Here is a 23,987-nt window from a genome sequence, read left to right as displayed (position 1 = left end):
CCCCTGGACAGCACCTTCTTCCTTTGGTTCTTTCTAAAAACTATGTTTTCCCGTTTCCAAAGTGGGACTTAAAAATGAGACTCTGGGCTGGTGAGATGGCTCAGTGGGTAAGAGCACCCGACTGCTCTTCCAAAGGTCCAGAGTTCAAATCCCAGCAACCACATGGTGGCTCACAACCATCTGTAACAAGATCTGACGCCCTCTTCTGGTGTGTCTGAAGACAGCTACAGTGTACTTACATATAATAAATAAATAAATCTTTAAAAAAATGAGACTCCTGCCCTGGGTACTTCTGAGTCGTTTCCAGGGATTACCTGTGACTGCAGTCAGGCTCAAGTTGGCATTGGACCCAAGAGTGCATGGGTAGCATGGGGCAGGCTTGAAAGATGTGCACCTGACAAGCTCCTCAAGGCAGGTGGCCACCTCACAGCCATTTGACTGACCGGTAAACCTCAATATTTCTGCCACTCAGCTAAGTAGATTGCCACCTGCAATGAGTAAATTAAGTATTGATGAATTTGACTATGAGATTTAATTTATAGCCTCTTTCTAGGACTACACTGGGGTTGAGGTGGCTCAGTGTTGAATCCTGACTGTCTTTCTTTTAAAAGTTGAGTAGCAAAGAAAAGACACTCGTCAGACACTTGTAAGGTCAGGGATGCCTAGGGACTCTGATCTTAGTTGTTAACGTGACACAAACTAGAGTTCCCTAGGAGGAAACTCATTTGAGAAATTGCCTCTATCATATTGGCCTGTGAATGCATCTGGGGAATTCTCTTGATTGATGTAGGAAGGCTCAGCCCCACTGTTGGTGATGTCATCCCTGCGTAGGTGGTCCTCGGTGGTGTAAGAAATAGCTGAATGTGAGCCTGGAACAGCATTCCTGCATGATATCCTTGCTTTTAATGGCTTTGCAGTATTCCATTGTGTAAATGAACCACATTTTCTTTACCCATTCTTCAACTGAGGGACATCTAGGTTGTTTCCAGTTTTTGGCTATTACAAATAAAGCTGCTATGAACATAGTTGAGCAAGCGTCCTTGTGGGATGGTGGAGCATCTTTTGGGTATATGCCCAGGAGTGGTATAGCTAGGCCTTGAGGTAGAACTATTTCCAATTTTCTGAGAAACCACCAGATTGATTTCCAGAGTGGTTCACATTCCCAGCAGCAGTGGAGGAGGGTTTGTTAAGGGCATGTTTATTAAGTGAGCATAGGAGGCTGGGCATGGCAGCACACACCTGTAATCCCAGCACTTGGGAGACTGGTGTGTTAGTTTTCTTGTTGCTATGGCAACAAGAGGTAGGAAGAGCTTGTTTTGGCTTACAGTCTGGGGGATACAGTCCATCGTCATTGTTACAGTGTCTCTAGACGTTGCTTCCACAGTGGCCCTAACCAGCAAGTACAAACTGCCCATTTTGTTAGTCAGCTTGCTTTTGGTTTTGGGGGGCTCTTGGTGGGGTTGTTTTATGTTTTATTTGTTTTGTTTTTGTAGACAGGGTTTCTTTCTCTGTGTAGTCCTGGCCATCCTGAAACTCCATCTGTAAACCAAGTGTTTCCCTCTGCCTCCTGAGTGCTGGGATTAAAGGTGTTTGCCACCACCACTCTGAAATCTGCTTGCTTTTAATAGCTCTCTGGCTTTGGCAACACAAGAACGTATAGATAAAAATCTAGAGGCAAAGTTAAGTTCTTTAAGAGCTACGGCATTGCACTTAGGACATGCAATACAAACTATACATCGGTAATTTTTTCCAGCATCGTGCTGGCTTTAGGTATGTCTGCGTCATTCCATTAAGCTACGACGAATCTAAGTAGAAATGGAACAAAATTAAAAATAGTTTATAGGAAATAAGGCATTATAAGGTTTGTTTAGATTTCTTAGATTTGATAACCCTGTAGTAGTTAGTAGTTAGGTGCGTTCGGTTTCACATCTGAACTGTCCAAAGATGTACTGTACAAGTTCTAGGGACTCAACCCCTTTGACATCCTTTAATGTCCATTTGACTTTACACCCAGACTGCTCATGGTAGTGACTCTTTTTTATATCGTTAGGAGGGCTTCTCTTGGTTTAGGGAACATCAGAGTCTCTTGGACACTCCGCCATGAGTAAATCATTTGACCTTAAAAAAAATAAAAGAGGGGGAAACTGTTGAGAGCCAGGCTGGTCAACGGCTTTCCCTAAGGCTCTGATGGTGTATAGAGAGGGAATTAAGTCTTAGTCTAAAACCAGGAACATGCACGGTGGCAAGTGGCCTGGGGCCAGGATCTTGGGGAAGCTGCAACTTTGAATCCTGGAAACTCAACTCTTGCCCCCTAAAGAAAGGGCTGTGGTCATCAGTCCCCAGACTGCTGTGAGCTTAGTCAGTGACACACTTGAGACACCCTGTGTTCCCTTTGTGCAGCATTGCTTGACTGGCTTCCTGCTGGCTTTGTCCATTGGTATGACAGCTTTCTGCCGAGTCTGTCATGTTTTCCTTCTGCAGAGTGTATATAAGATGCTGCAATTCTTAATAAACTTGCTCAGCCTAAGACACAGCTTGTGTAAGAGTTCCTGATCCCAGCTTCACTATCTTTATTTTCTGATCCCCTGGCTCTTCTCTCTGGAACCTGTCACTGAAGAACACCTTGCTGGGCCAGGTCAGTGCCTGCCTGCTAAGTGCCCAGAGAAGAAAAGGACCTGGTAGTGTTGACCTACATGGGCATGGCTTTCCTCCTGCAGTGTATGAACGCGAACCTGTGTGGTTCAAGGTTCTCTGCTCCTGCCTTGACTGGACCTCAGTTTCCCCATCTATAGAATGGGGAACAGAGTGAGTGGCTGATGCCCACAGTTCAGTGTGAAGGGTCTGAGTCAATGAAGAGGGTGGGAGAATCTCAGTGCCCTAGGACATGGGGACCCCCAAGAGGGGAACTCTTATTCTCAAAAGAGCCCTAGGCATTCAAAGCACTTTAAGACCATAAGATCTGGAATGAAGTCCTGCTTAGTGTAGCCCTGTATCCCCCATCCCTACCCCAGCCAGTGTGTACATCACTTCCTCATCCCCAAGGCAGCCTGTGCACCTCCCACATCTTCCCCTGCAACGATCTGTGCTTTATGCCGCGGCCTAGCCAGCCCTGCTTACTGTGTGGCTCTCCAACTCCCTGCTGGCACTTTGCCTCAGCTTGGAGGCTAGGTGGCATCACACTGTGGGCACCCAGTTCCACTTGGTGCCCTGGGTATGCCCAAGGTGGGCCGGTATGGCTGGGTCTTGTGGCTCTTCTCTTACTTGTGGGCTCCAGGTACCAGGGCTGAGGGTACTGGCCAGACTCACCTTCTGCCCTTCACAGAGTCACATGATGTCCAGAGGTCCAGGGCACACACAGGGCTCAAGATGTTCTAGCTCCAGCCAGTGGTTTGTCTCCTCTCTGAGGCCCCAGGATGTGACCTATCCTTTGAGTTGTCACCAATAACTGGAAACGTCCAAATCTGAGACAGAAGCACCCCTTGTGCACGGGGCCCCGTTCTTAAGCACGCATTGTATCCTGGCTTATTGTGGAAAGAGACTGGCTAGCTATGATGGTGAGGCTCATAGCAGACAGGGAGAAGAGGAGAGATGCTAGTGGAGCTAACGGGAGGGACCACAGTTCATGCCTGGAGGTCGAAATGATTCAGGTAGCCAAAGGGTCACACCAGGCCAAGAGGAGGCATACACGGGGTCATTGCCTAGTGACTGCAGTGCCCATGGCCCGACAGAGGTTGCTGATAGTTTAAGACTCCCTTCTGCATTTGTACCTACCACTGACCTTGCAGGTAGAAAGTCCGGAGCTCAGGATGTCAAAGGCTCACCTGAGTCTCCAACCTTCTGACCCTGGGTTGTGAACACTTTGGAGGACAGGACTTTTTCTTGGTAATTTTGCCTTTTATCAGTTAACGTCACCCGTTTCTGTGGATCCCACGGGGCTCCTGCTAACTTCCTTCCTGGTATCAGGAGTTTCCACAAATGTTCTGTCACCTATGTCTGAAGTGTCTACGTTCTCAGAGGGGGAAGGGAAAAGATACCAGCCTTGGCTAAGTGCATGATGGACCCTGCTTCTTATTTAAATCCAATAGCAGCTTTGCAAGCTGACTGCTCACACTGCTGTTGGTTCTAGGGTAGAGCTTGGGGTGTCTGACCCCTGATTCCCTGTCCTTTCTTCTTCCCACGACACCTTAGATTAATGGGGTCTTCTCATGGAGAATGTAGCTCCCACAATACCCACTGGCTCTTGGCCTATTGCATGTCTGTCCCTGACCCTAGCCCTGCCTTGAGCTATGTTAGGTTCCTGCGGGGACTTCCTAAGTGCTCCTGGTAGGGGATAGGATGGATCTGTGCTGTGTTTGACACTGTAGGCTTAGTGTCTGTTCTACAGCTATGGCACACCAGGCTGGGAGCCAGAGTGGGTTTCTGAAGTCTCTTTTCCTCCCTGTCCTGGTCTGAGCTCCCCTTCTCAATGGTTTCCTGTGTAAGCACCATCCTGCAGGCTGCACTGGTGATCAACGAGGCTGGAGTGTGCACAGCAGCATAACCTCTGTGAACTCCAACACTTACCCTATGCTACCAAGAACTCCTTACCCTCTTCCTGCTCCATGTCTTCATCCTGGGTCCTCTCCCAGGTGCAGTAGACATAGTCAGGACTGGCTAGTCCATTCCAGTGTTGGGGTTGCCCCATAGAATAGAGCTCACCCCATGGGTGCTCCCCCAGCTGCCCCCAGGGCTCTGCCTGTCTAAAAGGGAGCCGTAACTGGCGCTCGACTTTTTTTAATGTGTGATTTCTTCTTTGATATATAATTTACATACATTGAAATTCACAGATCTTAATTGTACCATCTGATGAGTTTTGACAGTCGCAGGCTTGCAGGTAACTCACACCCCTGTGGAGACGAGGTAGGGAATATTCCCATTACCTCAGAAAACCCCTGTGCACTGCCTCATCAGTCCCCGAGAGGCGTAAAAAGAACCGGGACAACTGACTGTAATGATACGTAACCAGCATATCCCGAATACTATCATTTCCAACGTATAATTAATGTTTTAAAATAGTAATGAGATTTTTGCTTTTTTTCCCTTACCGCCTTTGAGACAGCGTGTGTCTTATACCTGGTGCACAGACCAAGTGCCAGCAGGTGCCAGGTGCTGGCAGGTGAGGACATTCAGGTGGGGTATCACATGGAGAGGACTCAGAGCAAGAGGTCAGGAGGCAATCAGAGCCTCAGAAGGGTGACAGATACGGAATGATATTGTTTCCAGTCGGACCCCAGCAGAGAAGTGCCTTATAAACCGGACTGGCTGGTGCAACTTCCCAGTGCCACCTCCTCCAGGCTCTGCAGGCAGCAAGCTGGGAGGCTTCCCCAGGGACAGCACAAGGGGTCTGCAGCCTCACCCCATAGCTCTCAGAGGGAGTGCTACTATTATTTCACTAGAGACGGAGGTCATGTGATATGCGTGTCTCCCGCTGCAGATACTGAGCCTGGCTCTCTTTTCTCTTTCAGTCCAGACAACTCAGGATTTGAAGAAGTTCACTTTCAACACATTGCTAATTAGAAATGCCAACCTTCTCACGAGGCTTCATAGAGACAATGGGGTGTTGTGTCCCCTGAGGGCAGCCGTGCCAACTGGCGATATAACGTCTCGGCACACACGTGGCTGCTCAGTCCAGCTTGCACGAGGCCTGGGCTTCCTGCCCTCAAAGGGATAAAGCCAGTCAGGGCCACCTTGTCCTCAGCTGACACCTGCCTCATCCCATCTCACAAACTCCCCTTCGAAAACCAGCACAACCCCATTTTCTGGATGGGAAAACAAGGGCTTTGGAGGTTAAATGGCTTCATCCAAGGTTGCCTGAGCCATGATGTCCTACAGCTTCTCTCAGGTGACAGCTCAGGTTTTTAGGTCCTTCTAGTGCCAGGTGTGTATCAGACACTGTGAGGAGACACCCTGACGACACAATGGTCCCTAGGGAATCCTAGACATGGGAAGTCTGAGGGACTAGTGCCAGCTCCCACAACCATAGTGGCAGGCCTCTGAGCCACATGCCTATGGCTACTGACCGGAGTGGCATTCAGGACAAGCGACTGGAGTATCCCCATGGTAAGATTTCACTCCCTCAGAAGGGGTGTTTATGTGTAGTGCAGGTATGAGTATATAAATTACCTCTTGAGCTGAGCAGGCCAACCCCACACCCATTCTGTGCTCCTGGCAGGCCTCACTGAAGGCAGGGACGCCCCCCTCTCCCAGGGTGGTCTAGTGAGCCACTGGGCTTGAAGTGCTCTGACATCCATAGTCTGAGTGGCAGTGAGGGTGAGCCAGGAGATGTGGGGGCTCTGGCGGCTCTGTAGAAAAGATGCCAAGGAGACTGAAACTTTGGCACATGGGCCTTGGACCATCAAGCTCTGACTGTAGGGTCTCCCGTCCTGATGTGCCTGTACCCAGAGTGCTCTGGGTACATCCTCCAATCTAGCCATTCTTAAAAAGACAGTACTCTGGCAGAGAGCTCTTTCTGACCCCAACACCCAGCACCTCTGGGCTCTGCCTCTGCTACGAAGTTTCTGTCTCTTTGTAGTCTAAATTGGATCTTTTGATCATACACACAATCCCCTACCTCCTTCCCTCTTCCAACCTCTCCTCCTCTTTCTCCCTCCTTCCTTTTTATTCTCCCCACTCCCACTTTTGTTTGTTTGTTTGTTTGTTTGTTTGTTTGTTTTTGAATCAGGATCTCATTATTAAGCCTGGGCTGGCCTTGAGTTCTCCTTGAATTCCTTCACACTCACGCCTCAGCCTCTCAGATGGCTGGGGTTGGAGACAAGTTCTATCCTGCCGGGCCTGGAGTCCCTCTGTCATCCCTGGAAGTCCTTAAGGAGCACTCTCAGGTAGCTTAACTGCTTGTCACTGTGACCTGTCCTTCCAGAGTGTGGAGCAAGTCCTTGCCCCTGCACCGGGCTCACCAGGTACCTGCTGGAGGACCTGTGCCCTTGATTCTCTAGCCTCATGAACACATTGGCTGCCCAGTATCCCACACCAGAGGGGCAAGAGAGCTGTGGTCAGGGAGGAGCCATCACTTACAGAGAAACAAGACACAGATGGGACTCAGGATCATCCCTCCCATAAGTCACCTGCCACACAGGGCCACTGGGACCCTCGGGAGGCAGTGCGGGACTTCCGGTCACCCTGTGCCACCTTCCTACTACCTTTATCAGGAATCCCTCCATATCCCCGACTGAAGACAAACTAGGCACCTGGCAGCCCATGCCCTGCTGGCAGAGTTAGGGGGCCCAGCTTTATAGTTAATGTGCTCTCAAAGCCCTCCTATGATGGGCAATGAAGGGTCACCTGGAGCATGCTGCCTGAGGCTCTGTGGCTGTGAGCACAGCGGAAATGAGTCGAGTCCTGTAAGGACATTCCTAACAGAGACCAGAGATTAGCTTAGAGTAGCAGTTCTCAACTTGTGGGCAGTAACCCCTGTGGGGTTGAACAATCCTTTTATAGGGGTCACCTAAGACCATCAGAAAACACAGATATTTACATTATTATTCATAACAGTAGCAAAAGTACAGCTATGAAGTAACAACAAAAATAATTTTATGGTTGGGGGGTCACCACAACACGAGGAACTGTATTAAAGGGTTGCAGCATTCAGAAGGTTAAGAATCACTAGCCTAGAGCCTCCCAGCCTTCCGGACTATTCAGGCACAGCCTCGGGCAGAGCAGAGTGGTGAGCCTCGGGCACCAGGATGTGGGATGCTATAAGGTGAGTCTCACCCCCTCTCCAAAGAAAGGGCCAGCGCTTTAAAAATGAGGTACAAGTTACATACAGTGAGAGGCACTGGGCTAGACATGCAACCTAGTAAATGTAGGTGAATGTCTCCATCCAGATAGTTACACCCAAGGACCAGTGACCCTGGAGGTACCTACCACAAGCTGCTTAAAGGTAGGCCCTGCATTTCCTGACACCCGGGTCCTCTCCAGACAGGTTCACATAACAGGCCTTCCCATGGTACTAGCAAGAGTATCTAATTGGATGGAGATGACGTGGTCTTTGAGAGGTGTGTCCACGGTTGCAGTTGGACACTGGTTCTTCTGAGTGGCTATTATGTGTGGGGCCTAGCATACATCCTCATTCTGGGACGTGTTGTAAGGACACAGACTTGGCTATGTTCAGAGCCTGATGCAAAGACCAGAGGCCCTAGCATGGATGCTGGGCCCTGAGGCCCAAGCAATGATAGTTCCAGGAACATAGGAAGGAGCAGCCCCTACCATCTATGTCATTTTCTAGGCTCCAGGGCTGTCACTCAGCCCCAGTCATCATTGTCACATGTTGCTGTGGGTTCTGGGAACAGGGAGGGGGAAACTAACTCCAAGATCCTTCCATAGAGGTTCCAAGCTCCACCCCTTCCTCTGGGTCATTCCTGCCCAAGCCCCCAAGCTTTTGTGAGTCTGGACACACACTTGTCTTAGCTTCTCTTAGATGTGTCCCTCACAGCCTGGGCATTACCATCAGGCAGGGTGAGGTAAATTCCACAGCAGGTGGAAAGGGGGGATGGGAGAGTCCTGCTGGCCTCCTAGGCCCCAGAGTCCAATTCCCTTCCCAAGATGCTTTGCATTTCTCAGGGGAGCTGAGGGGACGAAGCCCTTTCAGCTACAGTTGTCTTGGCTGCCTTCCGTGGCTGAGCTGTGTCTCTTCAGAGGTTCACATTTACATGCAGAAGTTTGCCCCCCCCCACACACACACACTTCTGTGTTTGCCAGGATCCTCTGGCCGTGGTTTTTCCCTACCCCCACCAATCACAGCCCCTGATCTTTAGACTGCAGTGCCATTTAGAGTGTGCATTTGTACTAAATAGCATAAAATTACATCCTTTCAAGTTAATTAAGCTACTCCACTACCCCAGTGCTGCAGAAAGGGTATTTCCAATGTCAGCCGAGTGGAGCCTCTAGTTTCTCATGCTGACTGACAACTGCCCTCTGAAAGGGCCCTTGCAGTTGTTGGAGTGGCCTGGGGGGTACCTTACCCTCGCTGGCCAAGTCTCAGTCAGGGTCACCAGCTCCACAGGCCACCTGCACTGGCAGCTGAGCCATGAGGCCAGGTGTCACTGCTCCCGGTCACCTTGCTTCTCATAGCTATAGCAAATAACCCCCCTCCCAAGATGTGAAGGGCCCAGTCTTCCAAGAGCTCTTGCTTCCAAAGTATAGTGCAACAGTGTGGCAGTTCCCTGAGAGTCCGAGAGGCAGCTATTGCTTGGCACCTGCCCTGTACTGGGGCTTATACTTAGCATCCTGGGAGAGAGCAGGCTGCAGGGCAGGGAAGGACCTCATGGGGAAACTGGCCCCAGCAGGAGGGAATGCAAAGGTCCAGATGAGTCTGTAGGCCATGGTGTGCCATCTCCACATGCTGCCCTCGCCCGCCTGCCTTGCTTTGGCCTTCCAGCAAGCCAGGGAGGCAGCTAGCTGGCATCTAATGTATTAAAGGGATGAAAACCTAACCCTTTGGCTGCCCACAGGTGTCATTGGCTCTGCCTCAAACGCAGTGTTATGCGCACAGGGTCTCTGATCCAATAGAGATACGCCTGCACGTCTATTTGCTAAGACGTGCTCTGTCACTTCCAAAGTGACCAAGCTCCTGCACATGACGTTCAAGGCCCCCCATAGACAGAGCCTCTCTGCATGTGCCTCTCCTCTGCCATCTTCCTTCCCACTGGTTCCCACGTGCCCCTGCTGCTGCTGGCTTCTCTGTCCTCCCTTCTGGTTCCTATGAACTTCATCTACTGCCCACTTGGAACATTCTGGACCTTTAAAGGTCCAGCCCAGACACCACCTCCTCTAGGACGCCATCCTGCTCTCTGTCTCCCCATGCTTGTTTCCAGTTGCCCAAAGCAGAAGGCCTCCCCATGATTAGCTCCTGGTGAGCGAGCACAGGAGCACTTCTGTTCTCCCCTGCGCCGAGCCCTGCAGGGTACCAGATGAAGAAGCCCTCCATGTTCCCTGCCTTCCTGGCTGCATGTCACCAAACCACATGTGGTCCCATGGTGTAGCAGCCATGATGGGATGTGTGTTAAAGACTGTCTGGGGGAAAGGGGCTGGCGAGATGGCTCAGCATTTCAGAGCACTGACTGCTCTTCCGAAGGCCCTGAGTTCAAATCCCAGCAACCACATGGTGGCTCACAACCATTCATAATGAGATCTGATGCCCTCTTCTGGGGTGTCTGAAGACAGTTTCAGTGTACTTGCATATAATAAATAAGTAAATCTTAAAAAAAAAAAAAAGATCCTCTGGGGGCATGGCTAAGTTTGACTGCTAGGAGCATTCAAATAGTCTTGGTTATCTTATCTCCCCACCTAGTGACAGAGGTGCTGTCCTGGACTTCTTGGATGCACTACAGTGTATGTACAAGGGAAGCCCTGGCCTGTTGTCTTCTGGTTGGTCAGCTTCACTAACCCCTCACATCTGCACGCTTCCCTCCCTCCATCTCTCTCCTCTTGGTCAGTACACAGCGTGTGGTACACATTTGTCCTCAGGGGATCAGGACCCAGGACAGCAGAGATGTTGCAATGGCCCATTGCAAAGTATGCAGATGCCTCCCTCCCACCCTCCTCTCTGGTCCTGGTAACAGGAGGCAGGTACTTGCTCCTTCGAGTTGGGGACAAGGATATATAGAGTGATTGCGCTGTCACTGGATGGAAATTCACATTCAGGTGGGTGCACCTGGCATTGGTCCTGACTGCCACTGTGCCCTGCGTGGCTGTGAGCAGTGGGCTGGGGGAGGCAGGACAGTGTGCAGATTTCTCTGGGGATTTGTGAAGACTTCAGGGAGCACCCATCAAGCTGAGGCCAGTGGAGGCTCTGTGTCTAGGAAACAGGATTGGGGACACCCAGGTTGGAGTGCAGGGGCCAGACCCAGAAACTTGTGCCAGGAGCATTGTTTGCGAGCGGCTTTTTCCTGCCAACTGTGATAAAGGCAACCATTGAGTTTCATCTGTGAATAACAAGCTGGTTCCCATGACAGTCAAAGCGGTGCTTATGTTATATTAATATTTATTAGCCGCTACCAATGTTGGGGCTCACTTGTTATCTGAGTCACATATCACAGCAGTTCTGTAAGAATGCAGGAAAATCACAACCCAGACGCAATTAAACCGCTGCACTCTGGCTGTGTCCGCCAAGGCTGGGGCCGCATGGAGCGGAAGTAGGAAAGCAGTCACCCTCCCCTCAGCTCTCCGTCTTCTCCCACGCTGCCAGATGGAGGAATGAACCTCACTGGGCATGGAAAGTCAGACCCTGGCTACAGCCATCTGAGCGGGGATTATCCTAAACAGCCAGCTAGAGAATCAGAGATTTGGAGATTCTGTCCCTGACATCCTAGGAGCCACAGCCAGTGACCATCCTGGGCTCAGACCCCAGTGCCCTGTGCCTGGCACCTGCCCCTCAACAGATGACTAAAGTTTTATGGAACATGCTAGTATATTAAGTGTTCAGGATCAGCCCCGAGACCTTCCTGCAGGGGCATTGGGATACAGGCAAATGTGTGACCCTGTGACCCTGTGACCCTGTGACCCATTGCCATCCTAGGCTCGACCCTGAGGGGCAAGGCACAGTCTCTGCCTGCAACGCTCATGTCCTTACTTGAAGCACCATGGTCAAAACCACGTGAGACAACCCAGAGGGGTCAGATGGCTCAAGAGACAGAAACCTTTGTCTATGTGCCTGCTGTGACAGTGGTCCATGGGCCCACTGCACATGTAATGAACCTGAGCGCTGAAGGGCCAGTCATGTGACCTGGCCTCACCCCAGTTCCATCTTGGCTCCTCTGTCTCCACAATGACACACTTTGTGCCACCTCCCCAGGAAGTCTTTAGAGATCTCGGCAGGATGGAGACTAGCATCCAGAGAGCCTTACTTTGCTTGAGCTGGCCCCTCCCTGTTTTCTCAAGCTGACCCACCCTAGCATCTTGTTAGAAAAACTGGGTTTTTATTCCCACACCGTCTGAGACCGACTCTCACCAACTGGTCTCCATTGCTGGGATGTGTCTATTAGTAGCTGAGAGGTCGCGTGATCCTAAGCCTCATGCCAAGCCTATCTTGAACTGTGACTTCCCAGATGCAGGGAGCACCAGAGAGAGTGCATTCTCAGGGAGGGCGGGGCCCAACTTCCTCTGTGAGCACAGCCCTGTTACTTACCACATAGGTTAAGTTTCTTGGCTCTGAGGTTTGGCTTAATAATGTAGCCTAAGGGAACATCTATCCGCAGAACCTCAGTTTCCCCAACTGTATACAAAGAGCAAGGTTGTATGTGTTTCCAGGTGTGACCTTCTAGAATGGTGGTTCTCAACCTGTGGGTCTCGACCCCGTTGCAAGGGCATTGAACAGTCATTTTCACTGGGGTCACCTAAGAGCATTGAAAAACGCAGATATTTATATTATGGCTCATAACAATAGTGAAATTGCAGTTATGAAGTAGCAATGAAAGTAAATTTATGGTTAGGGTCACCACAACGTTAGGAACTGTATTAAAGGCCGGAGCTTTAGGAAGCTTCTGTATTAGAATTCACTCTCCTGGGCTCGGCCATCTTAGCAGATAAAAATTTTCAAGGAACTTGAGTCCTATGACCTCTAAGCTGCCATCTGTGGCTCTGGCCCTTGGTCCTCCCGACTAGCTTATAACTTAGGGATGGGAATTCATCGGGGGAGATGTGTCTCTCTGGTGACTCATAGAACAGCAGTCATTGCTGTTTGGCCCTTGTGGAGTTGTGGAACTCAGCTCTCTGAAGTCTCGAGCAGGAAGCATGCCATGTGTCCCTGGAAGGGAGCTCACGGCCACTCACACAGCAGGCATCCCCTGGCCCTGGCATTCTCTGTCCAGTCTGGATGTTGTGGTGGCCGTTGCTATGGTGAACCCCTTCTGGCTTCTTTCAAAAAAGTTTCTTGTGTGATGGCCTTGGCAGTGTGACTTCTGATGTCCCATGCACCACTCAAAGCAATGTTAGCCACCTGGAGTTTGGAGGGGAAAGTGAAGAGAAGATCTTTGAGAGTCTGAGGGAGGATCCCACACACAGTGCATTTGGTCAGTCCTTCACCCTTACAGGGACCCTCTTCTCCACCAGAATCAAACAAGAAGGTTTTGTGTATTGTCCTTAAGAGTTGCACTGGTTTGGGACTTAGAGAGGAGCTGCACAGAAGCTATCAGAGATCAGAAAATGCAGGGATGTGTGGAGGGTGGAAAGGGGGCGTGATGGCCACAGAGATGAGAGCCCAGCTGGCCATATCAGCCACAGCAGTGGGACAGAGACAGGTGAGATGGAAGCCCTTCCCTCCAGAGGGCTCATGCTGGCTTCAGCTTAGCAGACTGGCTCCAGCTCTATCCCCAGCCTGGATTTAGGAGGAAGCCTCAGGCCAGAAGCCCTCTGACCCACCCATAGGTTGCACTGGGGCCTTAATATGCTGTGCTTATGTTGGGAGCAGACAGGTAGACTTCGAGGGGAGAAGGCAAGGCAGATGCAGCTTTGCAACCAGAAGGTACGGTTTTTAGCTTTGCGTCACGTTGGTCATGAGGCACCTAAGATAACTTGAAAGAGGAGGGGGTAATCTAGCTCATGGCTCTGGACATTCAGGTCCAACATGGCTTTGGGTCTCTGAGAGCATGTGGGTCACATGACAGAGCAAAGTGCATACCTTATGGCCAGAAAGCAGAAGCACAAGTGGAAGAAAGAGTCTCACAGCCACACTAGACTATGTCCCCAAATCTAAGGCCCTCCTGCTAAGCCCCACTTTCTGCAGGTCTACAGCACACACACACACACACACACACACACACACACACACACACGTAAGACAACAACATCCTTGGACCCGGCCTTTCTCACATAGACCTTTCCAAAGGAGGTCGCCAGGATGGGCTGACTCTAGGCTGCCCTCTGTCCTATTTAGTCCTGGGGTGATGTTTCTCTCTCACACACAGTTCCTACTGTCCCCTCACCCCAACGCTGTGCAGTGCCCAACCCACAGAGCCACTCCATTTAGTCTTCATAGCCCAAGTATCAAGATTCCTTCTGTGGCCATTGGGGAGGGACATCAGCAAGAAACACTAAGTGGCTCTGTGTAACCGATGCCACAGCACATCTGTGCTCCCTCATCTATCCCTGCCAAAGCTCCTGAGGTGAGTCTCCGTGACACTCGGAAACATTCGCCAAAGACAAGTTTTTCCAAAGCCATGAGAGCTTTTGCCCTGAAGATCGAAGGGTCTGCCTGAACCTGCCTCCCCGTCCACGTGTTGGCTTCTCCTCGCCTTCTCCCAGACTGCCTGCTGGACTGAGCTAATACAAGGAAGTTATCTTTGACTTTTATGGCCCCTTTTCCCCCTATTAAAATGCTCAGAGCTATAAATGTCGTCATCAGCAGCTCGTTTATCTTGACAGAAGTGCGGCTCTAAGTGAACCAACCTCTGAAGCGACTGCTTCAGTTGTATCGATAAATTCCGGCGTGGAGCAGAGAGGTCAGCTCTTCGCAGACAAAATGCCTTCCCGCTTATTAATGAGTGCTTTATGAGGCCGTGGAAGGATGGATGCCTGTGTGAGCTTCAAGGCCAAGCAGATCACACCCTCAGTCCGTGCAGCATTGGCAGGGGGGCAGGCCATCTGTGAGAGGTGACAGGGATATTCTGAGAGGACTCCTGCCAGGCCACGGGATACTGGCACCCTGTTGGCAAAGTGTTTGCTACTGACTTTCTACAAGGCATGGAGACTGTGGGCTTAGACTGAGAACTGTCAGGACGCTGATGCTTCAGGCCGTGGTCTCACAGGACAGTACAGAACCTGTCCCCACAAGACTCTGGCACCCTGTACTTTCTTAAAGGCACCTTATGTTTAGTACACCCTAAAGAACAGACCAGGCACCCCAATCCAGGCAGTGGTAACACAGCTGTGAAGTTGGGTGACCTTCTGGAATGTGGCAGCTTTCTCCAGATATGCCTCTGGAACCTCCTGGAAGCATGTTAACAGAATGGCCACCCTTGCCTGCCTCCCACCTCCATGGGTCTGAGCAAGCTGCCCCAGTTACATGAGCTGGTGTCTATACTGGGAGATGACAGCTTCTTCCTATTAAAGTGGTGTGGAGCCCACAGTGACAGGCAGACAGTCCTCAGAGCTGGTGTGTGTGTGTGTGTGTGTGTGTGTGTGTGTGTGTGTGTGTGTATTCATATGTGATGTCTGTCAACCTCCGCCCTGGCTTTTGAGACAGTGTCTCTCACTGGGACCTGGAACTTGCTCATTTGATGAGGCTTGCTGGCTAGGGAGCCTCAGGGAACTACTTCTATCTGCCTCCCCAGTGCTGAGATTACGGGCGTGTGTCCCCACACCCTGTTTTTTTGTTTCATTTTTGGTTTTGTTTAGACAGGGTCTCTCTGTGTAGCTCTGCCAAAGCCCACACCTCACTCCATTGTTTCCTAGTGGGTTTCTTCCCATGAGTGGCTGGGTGAGGGTTGGGCCCTTGGGAGTGAGCCAAGGACCTACTTTCCCAGGTAGATTAGGCTGGCCTTGAGCTCTCAGAGATCCTCCTGCCTCTACACCTTGAGTCCTGGGATTAAAGACGTGGACCACCACTATGCTTGAGAGTCCCAGCATTTGGAAAGAGGAGGCAGAGTCAGCCTCAGCTAAGATAAGTTCAAGGCCAGCCAGGAATCTAGCAGCTGTATGCACGTATACACGCACACACTTGTACACATGCGTTTTGTCTCACTGTATAGAAACTTCATTGTAAAAGGGAAACCAGGATACAGTAAGGTTGACTATGTTCTGAGCAATGCTTTTCTCTCTCTCTCTCTCTCTCTCTCTCTCTCTCTCTCTCTCTCTCTCTCTCTCGTTTCCAGGGGTACATGGAGAGCAAGAGTGAATTAGGCCATTTCTGAGACCGTGACCCCGGGCTGCGTGCTGGACTCTGACCGTTTCACACTCTGTCTTTCAGGCTTTGGGATCCACCACTGCAGTGCCTGTCACAGGTCCTCAGGTCAGCTCCCTGCAGAGGTTGGCTGGGCAAGGAGCAGCAGTGCTACCTCAGGTAAGCATCTGTCCGTCCCCAGTCCCTCAGCACCGCCCCTGGGTTCCTCCTTCAGGCGGTGCCTTCCTTCCTCCATCCCCTTGGTCCATTCATGAGGGGAAGCCAGAGTTTTCACAGGGAGGAATCTGGTTTTTCAAACAGTGAGGAACTGTGAAATCCTCGAGTGGGTCACAGCCAGGGATTTTTGTGAAGCAGTAAGTCCGGTCAGCAGCAGCCAGAGCGCATACGGCCAGGCAAATACCTCTCAACCCTTTGCCATGCTGATCACACTTGATGTATCTTGAGGTTGAGTCAGAGGGTTTGAGAAACGCTTCACTAACACCTTTCCTGGTAAGTGGCACCGGTGCAGGGTGCAGGCCCTCAGCGCCAGCCTAGATTCTCCATATCCTGGGCAAGTCACCCAGCCTCTTTACCTCTTGGATGGAAGGCTCTTCCATCAGAGGGGCAGATGGCTCTCTGCTGTGTCTGTTGGCCTTGATGGTCACAGGGAGAACTTATACCCGCACCCAGGACGTAGCAGACACCTAGACCCCTGGGAATTACTGCCTGGCACCTTTTCTTTCAATGGCTCAGCTTTGGTGAGCTCCTGCTAGGTGTACTATACCTGCCTAGGGACCACTGGATGCAGAGATAAGGACAGGACCTGTCTGTCTTGGAGCTATGGGGCTGGACAGATGCTCCGAGCTCAAGGATAAAGGCAAGTAGCTGTCCTGGGCCTTTGACCATGAGCTAATGCAACCGCCACATGCCCACCTGTTCCAAAGAGGTTCAGAGTCTCAAGGATGTCAGGGAGGTGTGAACGGCTGGTAGGAGCTCTGAGATGGCCTGTCCTATGTTAAGATCCACAGAGGTCTCCCGGCGTGGAGATATTGTAGACCAAAGTTGAGGGTGAGCCCTAGGAGAAAGGTGCAGAGTAAGGAACCTAGGTGGAGGTCCTGGGAAGGCCAGAGGTTTCCCCCTGAGGGAGAGAGGTGAGAGCTACAGCAGCTGATGGGGGTCCTGGCTTCAGATATGAGGCCATATTATTGTCCTTGTCTGTTGACCGTGGACAGCTCCACACGGCTTTTCAGAAGCTGGAAAGGGGAGGCGGGGCTCGGCTGTGGTCTGTGCTGTTTCCTCTGGGGCTGTTGCTCCCTGGGCAGCCCCACCCTTGTTCTCCATCTCCCAGTAGTCTGTGCTGCTCCCATCCCCACAGAAGCACAGACCAGGCAACTGACAGGCACCGGGTCCCTGTGATCACTCTTCACTCCCTCTGCTCTGCCTGCCCAGCCGCCTCCTCTTGCTTACAGCTCCTGGGCTTCTTGTCTCTCATTCAGCACTTGCTGTCCCCTCCCCAAATCCTTTGCCCATGCCCTGGGTTTGCTCACTCTCAGGTGGTCATTTTGGCCGAGGGGTGCCAAGCACACACCCGGGCCCATCCTGCTAGCCTAGGAAGCTCGGAGGGGTGGAAACAGACCTTGAGAAGGGAACGTGGCAGGCTGAGGCTGTTCCATGGGGATCTGCTGACCAGGGTCTCCGTGTGGCTGTGGGAAACACTGAAGGTTCTAAGGTTCCCAACTATTTCCTCGGGATGGGCAGCTTGTGTTTGAGCCTGGCTAAACTGTCCTCAGTGTCTATCATGTGCTTCATGGCTATTCCCCATGTTTGGTGTGAGTTAGGGAATGTCATCTGGCCAGCATTACAATGCAGGTGGCCAGGGAGGAGCCAACAGTGTCATCCCCTCAGCATCCGTAAGAAGTCATCTGCCCTGACTGGTCCTCCTTAGAGGCAGAGAACAACTCCTCCTCAGCACTAACTAACCGTTTGCAGCTGAGGGGTGGCAGAGACAAAACCCCTTCTTCATCCTTCATCAGTATATGTGGTACTGTGCCCAGTGTCTGGGGACCGGTCCCAATACCTGACAAGGATAAGGCAATAGGCTCACCTAAGCCAGGATGGATACATTACCCAGCTGTGGCATGGCGCCCAAGGTGGGGAGAGCTAGTTTGGTTTTCTCAGGGCACACTAGAGCAAGAGATAGTAAGGCTTGTGAATCAAGGGCCGGCTTGTGTCAGGCTATGGAAGATCTTATAGACACGATGCCTGCTGACTGCTGCACACTAAGGTCTTGGTGGCTTTCCCAAGAGCAAGGATCCATCAGGGTCTTCCCAGTGTCACTAGAGTAGAGCAAGGGAGAACAGAAAAGACAACACACAGCTTCAGCAGTCCTGGCTCAGATCCCTCTGCCCTAATGACAATGACACGTGTTGTACTATGGTTCTCCTCAGCTAAGCCTCTCTTGACTTTCCTCAGTTTCCCTCCATGGAGGCTGGTGATAGCCAGCTATGCATCTTGTCACCTTCTTGTGATCACGAGTAGGTTCCATCACCCCCAGTGCACAGGTGAAGACATTAAGCAGTGTCTCCAAGACCACCTACATTCCCTAAGAACTAGGATTGGGCACATAAGCTGACAAGAACCATGGTCTCCATTGTATGGTGACTGCCTGCAGCCCGTGCTTCACCTCCATGTGTGTGAGGTCTTTAGAGGGGTTGGTGCCCATGGCACAAGATCTACCACTCTGTTTGTCACTCTGTGGCTCACCTAGTCAGGCCCAAGGGCAGTGCTCTAGGCACCTGTGACACGGGCTTCCTGTGTGGACTTGGTGTGGTCTCCCTCATGGTTTGCTCTCTGGGCCTCAAGCAGCTTCATCTGAGCCCGAGGATAGGCGGGTGGGTAGGGAGTCAGTAATTGAGAGTACAGAGTACAGCCAATTGAGAGAGATGGTGGTTGGAGTAGTTTGAGCCTTGGGGTCAAGATCATGACTTCTGAGAGACCCAGAGCAGGGTCAGAGAAAGTGCTGTCCTTTCCCCTCAAATGTTGGACTCCGCCTGTCTGCATGAGGCCTGCCCCACTACTATGCCTTCAACAGCTCGTGTCTGTTTGTCTGACCACACACTGGTCCCTTCCTCCCAGGTTAGGCCAAAGACTCTGATTCCAGACAGCCTCCCTGTCACCCCGGGCAGGGACCGGCCACCCAAGCAACCCCCAACATTCCAAAAGGCCACTGTGGTCAGCATCAAGAACCCCAGCCCAGCCCTCCCCACTGCCAACAACACCGTCAACCATGTGCCAACACCCAGCAGCCAGACCCAGGCCCTCACCGAGCCCACCGCCATCACCTCACCCCTGAGCAGTGCCGGGGTGGCCTATGCCATCATCTCCACCTCCCCCAGCAATGCTGCCACCATCACCCCCAGCACCACTGTGCCCGTGGCCAGCGACGGCATCAAAGTGCAGCCCCTCCTCATCAGTGCTGACAAAAAGGTGAGTGTCTGCCAGAAGCCCCAAGAGGATGTGCTGCGTGTGGAGGCTCAGAGGCCGTGGTCCAATAGGAGCTGAGGCTTAGGCAGAGGGGTAGCTGGGCGATGACCAAAGAGTGAAAGGGCAAGACTCAGGTGAGTGTGTGGAGGGATTATGAACAACAGTCAACAGGATGAACTAGTGTGAATGAGCAGGAAGTGTGTGAGCAGGTGAGTGTGTGAATGGAGCTCGAGCATGTGATCTGTGGGAACGAAGAGAGTGAATGAGTATTAACACGAGTGAGTAGTGATCAACTGAGTGAAACTGTGAATGAATGAATAAGGATAGGTGAATGGGTATGGGATAAAACAAGTGTGCCTAAGAGAATTGCTATTCATTAATATGGGAATCGTGTACTGCTAATGTGTGGCTAAGTTGGGTAGCTGCAAGAGAGTCTAGTACTAATACTTTATCTCTGCTGGTAGAGTCAGGTGGTCAAGAGTTCTTTTTTATGCTCCAGTTGCCTGGATGGGGAAAAAAGAAGAGAGAGAGAGAGAGAGAGAGAGAGAGAGAGAGAGAGAGCGCAAAAAAAAAACCTACTTGATTCCTTGTGAGGAATTTAGTTGTAATGCTAAGTCTAAAATCATCTCCCCATGTCCTCTAGAGCTCTCTGAAGATTGCCCTGATTGAGGCCTTTGGGGAAACATGGTAGCAACTGTTTTCCCTTTAAAAAATCCTTTCCTGATTCCCACCACCAGAACACTCTCTTGCCTATAGCTGATGTCTTTCCATTTCCCCAGGCAACCCCAAATCACCCTATTCCCTCTGACTCTTCTCAGGCAAGTGACTGAGTATCCCCAAGCTCACCGTGCCTGCATTTGAGCTGAGAGTAGAGTTAGCGCCCCCTGGAGGCTGGCATTGCCACAGCTTTTGCCAGTGAATTCCCTGAGGCTGAGGTACAGAATTAGCCTCTCTGAGGCCACATAACCTCAGAGGATTTGCATCCAGGCCTCCTTGCTTTGTAACCCTGGCCATCTCTCACATAGATGCTCTCGTGGGAATATGGGGGTTATTGGAAAGCAAAGCCCTGGACACAGTTACCTGGTTCCTCTGTGACACCCCTTTCAGGACCTACCTAACTCCTAGCTACTCCCTGCCCCTCCCTCCCTGGTTCTCTCATCTTCCCTGTGTCTTCCAGGTTATCATCATTCAGCCACAAGTGAAGACACAGCCAGAGAGTTCAGCAGAGCCCGAGCCACCCACGGAGGAGCCATCTCAGGGAGCTCAGGCCACCAAGGAAGATCAGCCCCCCAGCAAGGAGAATCCTGAGGTAGTGTGACCTGCTGGAGGGTCCAGACCCTTCTGAGCTTTAAGACAAGGCTCTGTGCAGGGCTGGGATGGCCTCCTTGGGCAGATCTTGCCTGGATGTGGCACCGCCCGGTGGGAGCTGCCAGAGCAGGGCTTGCCCAGGGTTCTGAATCTGCACTCTTCATTCTCCAGGCTGTGCAGGCAGGGTAGGGCCATGGTCAGCGTGGATTCCAGTGCCTGGCTGCCTAGCTGACTGTCAGCAATGTGTGCCATGTGTGGTGATTCGTCTACAGACAGGAGGGGGAGGGCCTTGTTCCTCTGGGTTAATAGAGGATTCTGAGTTGTGGACAAACCAGTAGATCAGGGGCATTGTCCAGTTGTTCCAGGGACCTGTCGGCCTTGTCCCTCTCAGGACTAAACCCAGAAAGAGATGCTCCCCTATCTTTGGCAGCATGTAGCCCCTGTCTCTCCTTCCTGTCTGTGTCCAGTCCTGGAAACTTGAGGGGTACAGAGCAAGACTAATAGCACTGTAGAGTTTAGATGCCCTAAGAACTTCCTAGAACTTGCACATGACACCTCCTTCCACTCCCTAGAGCAGTGGTTCTCCCAATGCTGTGGCCCATTAATCTAGTTCCTCATGTTGTGGTAACCCCCAACCATAAAACTATTTCCACTGCTGCTTCATAACTCTAATCTTGCCACTGTTATGAATCATAATGGCGTTATTTGTGTTTTCTGACAGTCTTAAGCGATCCCTGTAAAAGGGTTGTTCAGTCGCCCCCCCCCCCAAAGGACTCAGAACCCATAGGTTGAGAAACATTACTCTAAAGGAAGAGGGGTAAATGAGTCTATTCTAGTGTGTTTCAATCACCTACAGTCATGGGATGGGACAGCAGCTGACTAAGGCTCCTCTTACAGGACCTGGCTTCACCGGGTATCTGACCTGTGCTCTACTCGCAGCCCCACCTTGCTCAGAGCATCCCTGCTCTGCTGAGGATGCATCTCCATATGGCTCTCCTCACTCAGACTCTAATGTCCCTGGTGAGCCCTCATCCATCCTACAGGAGCCCAGTCAGCATGGATGGTTCCTACCACATGCCCTGTTCCAGCCGCTCACACACCAGCAAAGCCTTCCCTAAGCCCCTAGGCTCCCATCCCTCCTGGCGATGGCAATGACCTGTAGCCCCAAAGATACCGCTTGCTTTCTGTGGCTCACACTTGCCTGCTCCTCAACTGTTCTCAGTGCCATGAGCAGGGGACTTAGGATGGGCAGATATGGTCTTTGCCCTGGGAAGCTCCCTTCTGAGGACAGAGACTAATGAGGCTACCGAGGCTGCCAGACCGGTGACTTCCAGTGAGCTGGGAGCTACAGGAGAAAAGACAGGGAGGGGGATTCCTTGCGGGGTGAACAGGCGATGTGCATGCGTATCCATGGGCGGGGTGGTGCATGTGTGTCGCTGTAGGGCTTTGCATACGAGGGGTATAATGAATGGAGGTCAAAAGAATGCAGAAGACTAGAGGCAGGGGGATGGACAGGGCAGGTTGAAGGTACTGTGTGCGCAATGGCACAAAGTGGGAAAGGACTGGGAACACCCAGAGAGGTCAGCTGGGCTCTGGACAGCACGCAAATTAAGAGTAGAGGGTTAGCTCTAAACAGATAGATGGCAGAAGACTTAAAAGCAGGCGTCCAGGACGGGGATTTACTCCTTAGATAATGAAAGCCATGGAATATCTGGGCAAGAGAGTGATTTGGTTAGTGCTCATGCATGGGTGCCGTAGGCCTTGGAGGGTGGGGGAGCCAAAGAGGTAGCGAAGTTGGTAGAGGGTTTGCCTAGCATGCATAAAGCCGTGGGGTTGCCCCAAATCCACAGCACTGTATAAACTTGGTGTGATGGTGCCTACCTCTAACGCTAGCACAGGGGTTGGAGGCAGGAGGATTCATTCATTCAAGGTTATCCTTAGCTACATAGAGGATTGGGTTCTAGCCTGGGTTACATGAGACCCTGCCCACCACACCCCCACGTAAAGAAATAAACAAACACCAGCACTGGGTTGCCTGGAACATGAAGCTGCTGTGTGAGCCACATCTCTGTGACCCCAGCCTCTGCATCCCATTGGTTTCAGCCAGAAGCAATGTCTGAAGTCCACATGTTTGCATGGTAGGGCTCTGGCTGGCTTGCTGCCTGCAGTACTCTGCTGCACCTGTGTATCCTGCTTTGAGGTGTTTTGTATTCTCCACATTCAGGAAGTTTCTCCGAGTGACATCGCCTTGTTCTCTCAGAGTGCATCTTAGTCAATTATTGTGCATTTTTACAATTAGTATAATTATATCTAACTGCGTAATTAGTGTAAATACTCGTAATGGCTTAAACAGAGCAGTCAAAACACATCCTGGTGTAGAAACCCTTGTTGAAGTTTGAGAGCTGGGCAGCATAACCCTGCAGCAGAAGGAGCCTGCGGCAAGAGGCTGTGTGCCAATCCCAGGACACTTAGCTGGGGCCCCCAGGTACTTCTGTGGCCCAAGTGGGACCCCAGGCCATTGCAGGACATGGGCTCTAGTTTTTGTATGGTACTCGGGATAAAAAAATCATACTCCACCTCTGAGCTGTTACACGGCCCAAGCCTTCTTTAACTCTGGACACTGGATCTCACTAAATTGTCAAGACTGGCCTTGAACTCTCTCTGTAGCCCAGGCAGGCTTTTGGTTGGCTTTATTTCTGCCCCACCCTCCCCAGCAGCGGGATCACAGGCCTGTGGTACGAAGCTAGGCACGGACATCCGTGTTTTTGAAGGAACATTAACAGCCTGTGATAAGGCCTGCAGATCTGACTAGCATGCCAGAAGAGTATTGGAACAGCCCAGGAGATGTATCAGCAGTGACTTCAGGAGGCCAGCAACTCAGAACGATACCTGGACACTTGGGGGGGGGGGTGTCCAGTGGCAGTTGTGAGGGATGTGGGCACAGGATGGTGGGTACCCAGCCTGTGCTTACTGCAGGAGGTGCCCTGCATGGTTAGATGTGTCTTAACAGCAAGCAACCTGTGTGCCCAGAACTGCAGGGAACTTGCTGCGTGTACATGGGTTGGTAATTATCTCCACCAGAGCCAGAGCATGCCCTGGTGGCAGAGCTGGGAACTGAAGGTGCCACCTCCACTGTTGGCATCTGAGTTGGGGCAGAGTGGGCTGCCGCCGAGCTTCCCAGGATGCTATTGCAGAGGGTGGCCACTGTGCCGGAGTCAGAACACTGTGGCAGAGGCCGCCACTGTTCCTGGGGCTGCCTCTGACTTCCTCACAGGTCCCAAACTTTCTGTAAAAAAAGGTTACAGGTGTATGAAGTCCCCATTAC

General features: G+C 51.5%; 1 protein-coding gene across 7 annotated transcripts in view; it reads left to right on the top strand.

Moving 5' to 3' along the window:
• Phf21b (PHD finger protein 21B) overlaps nucleotides 1–23,987 on the top strand; it is a 70,754-nt gene that overhangs the window by 32,013 nt on the left and 14,754 nt on the right. For all 7 annotated transcript variants that reach the window (NR_030731.1, XR_003951399.1, NM_001081166.2 and 4 more), the window contains 3 exons: nucleotides 15,959–16,051; nucleotides 19,007–19,357; nucleotides 20,532–20,663. Coding sequence is in view for 5 of the 7 variants with exons in the window: in NM_001081166.2 (NP_001074635.2) it covers nucleotides 15,959–16,051; nucleotides 19,007–19,357; nucleotides 20,532–20,663 (576 nt within the window). In the remaining 2 variants the exon portion in view is untranslated. The remainder of the gene's footprint in view (nucleotides 1–15,958; nucleotides 16,052–19,006; nucleotides 19,358–20,531; nucleotides 20,664–23,987) is intronic.

Source organism: Mus musculus, chromosome 15 (genome assembly GCF_000001635.26).
Source record: "Mus musculus strain C57BL/6J chromosome 15, GRCm38.p6 C57BL/6J".
Lineage (NCBI taxonomy): Eukaryota > Metazoa > Chordata > Mammalia > Rodentia > Muridae > Mus > Mus musculus.
Note: the sequence above shows the minus strand (reverse complement) of the source record. Positions and strands in the feature narration are given on the sequence as shown.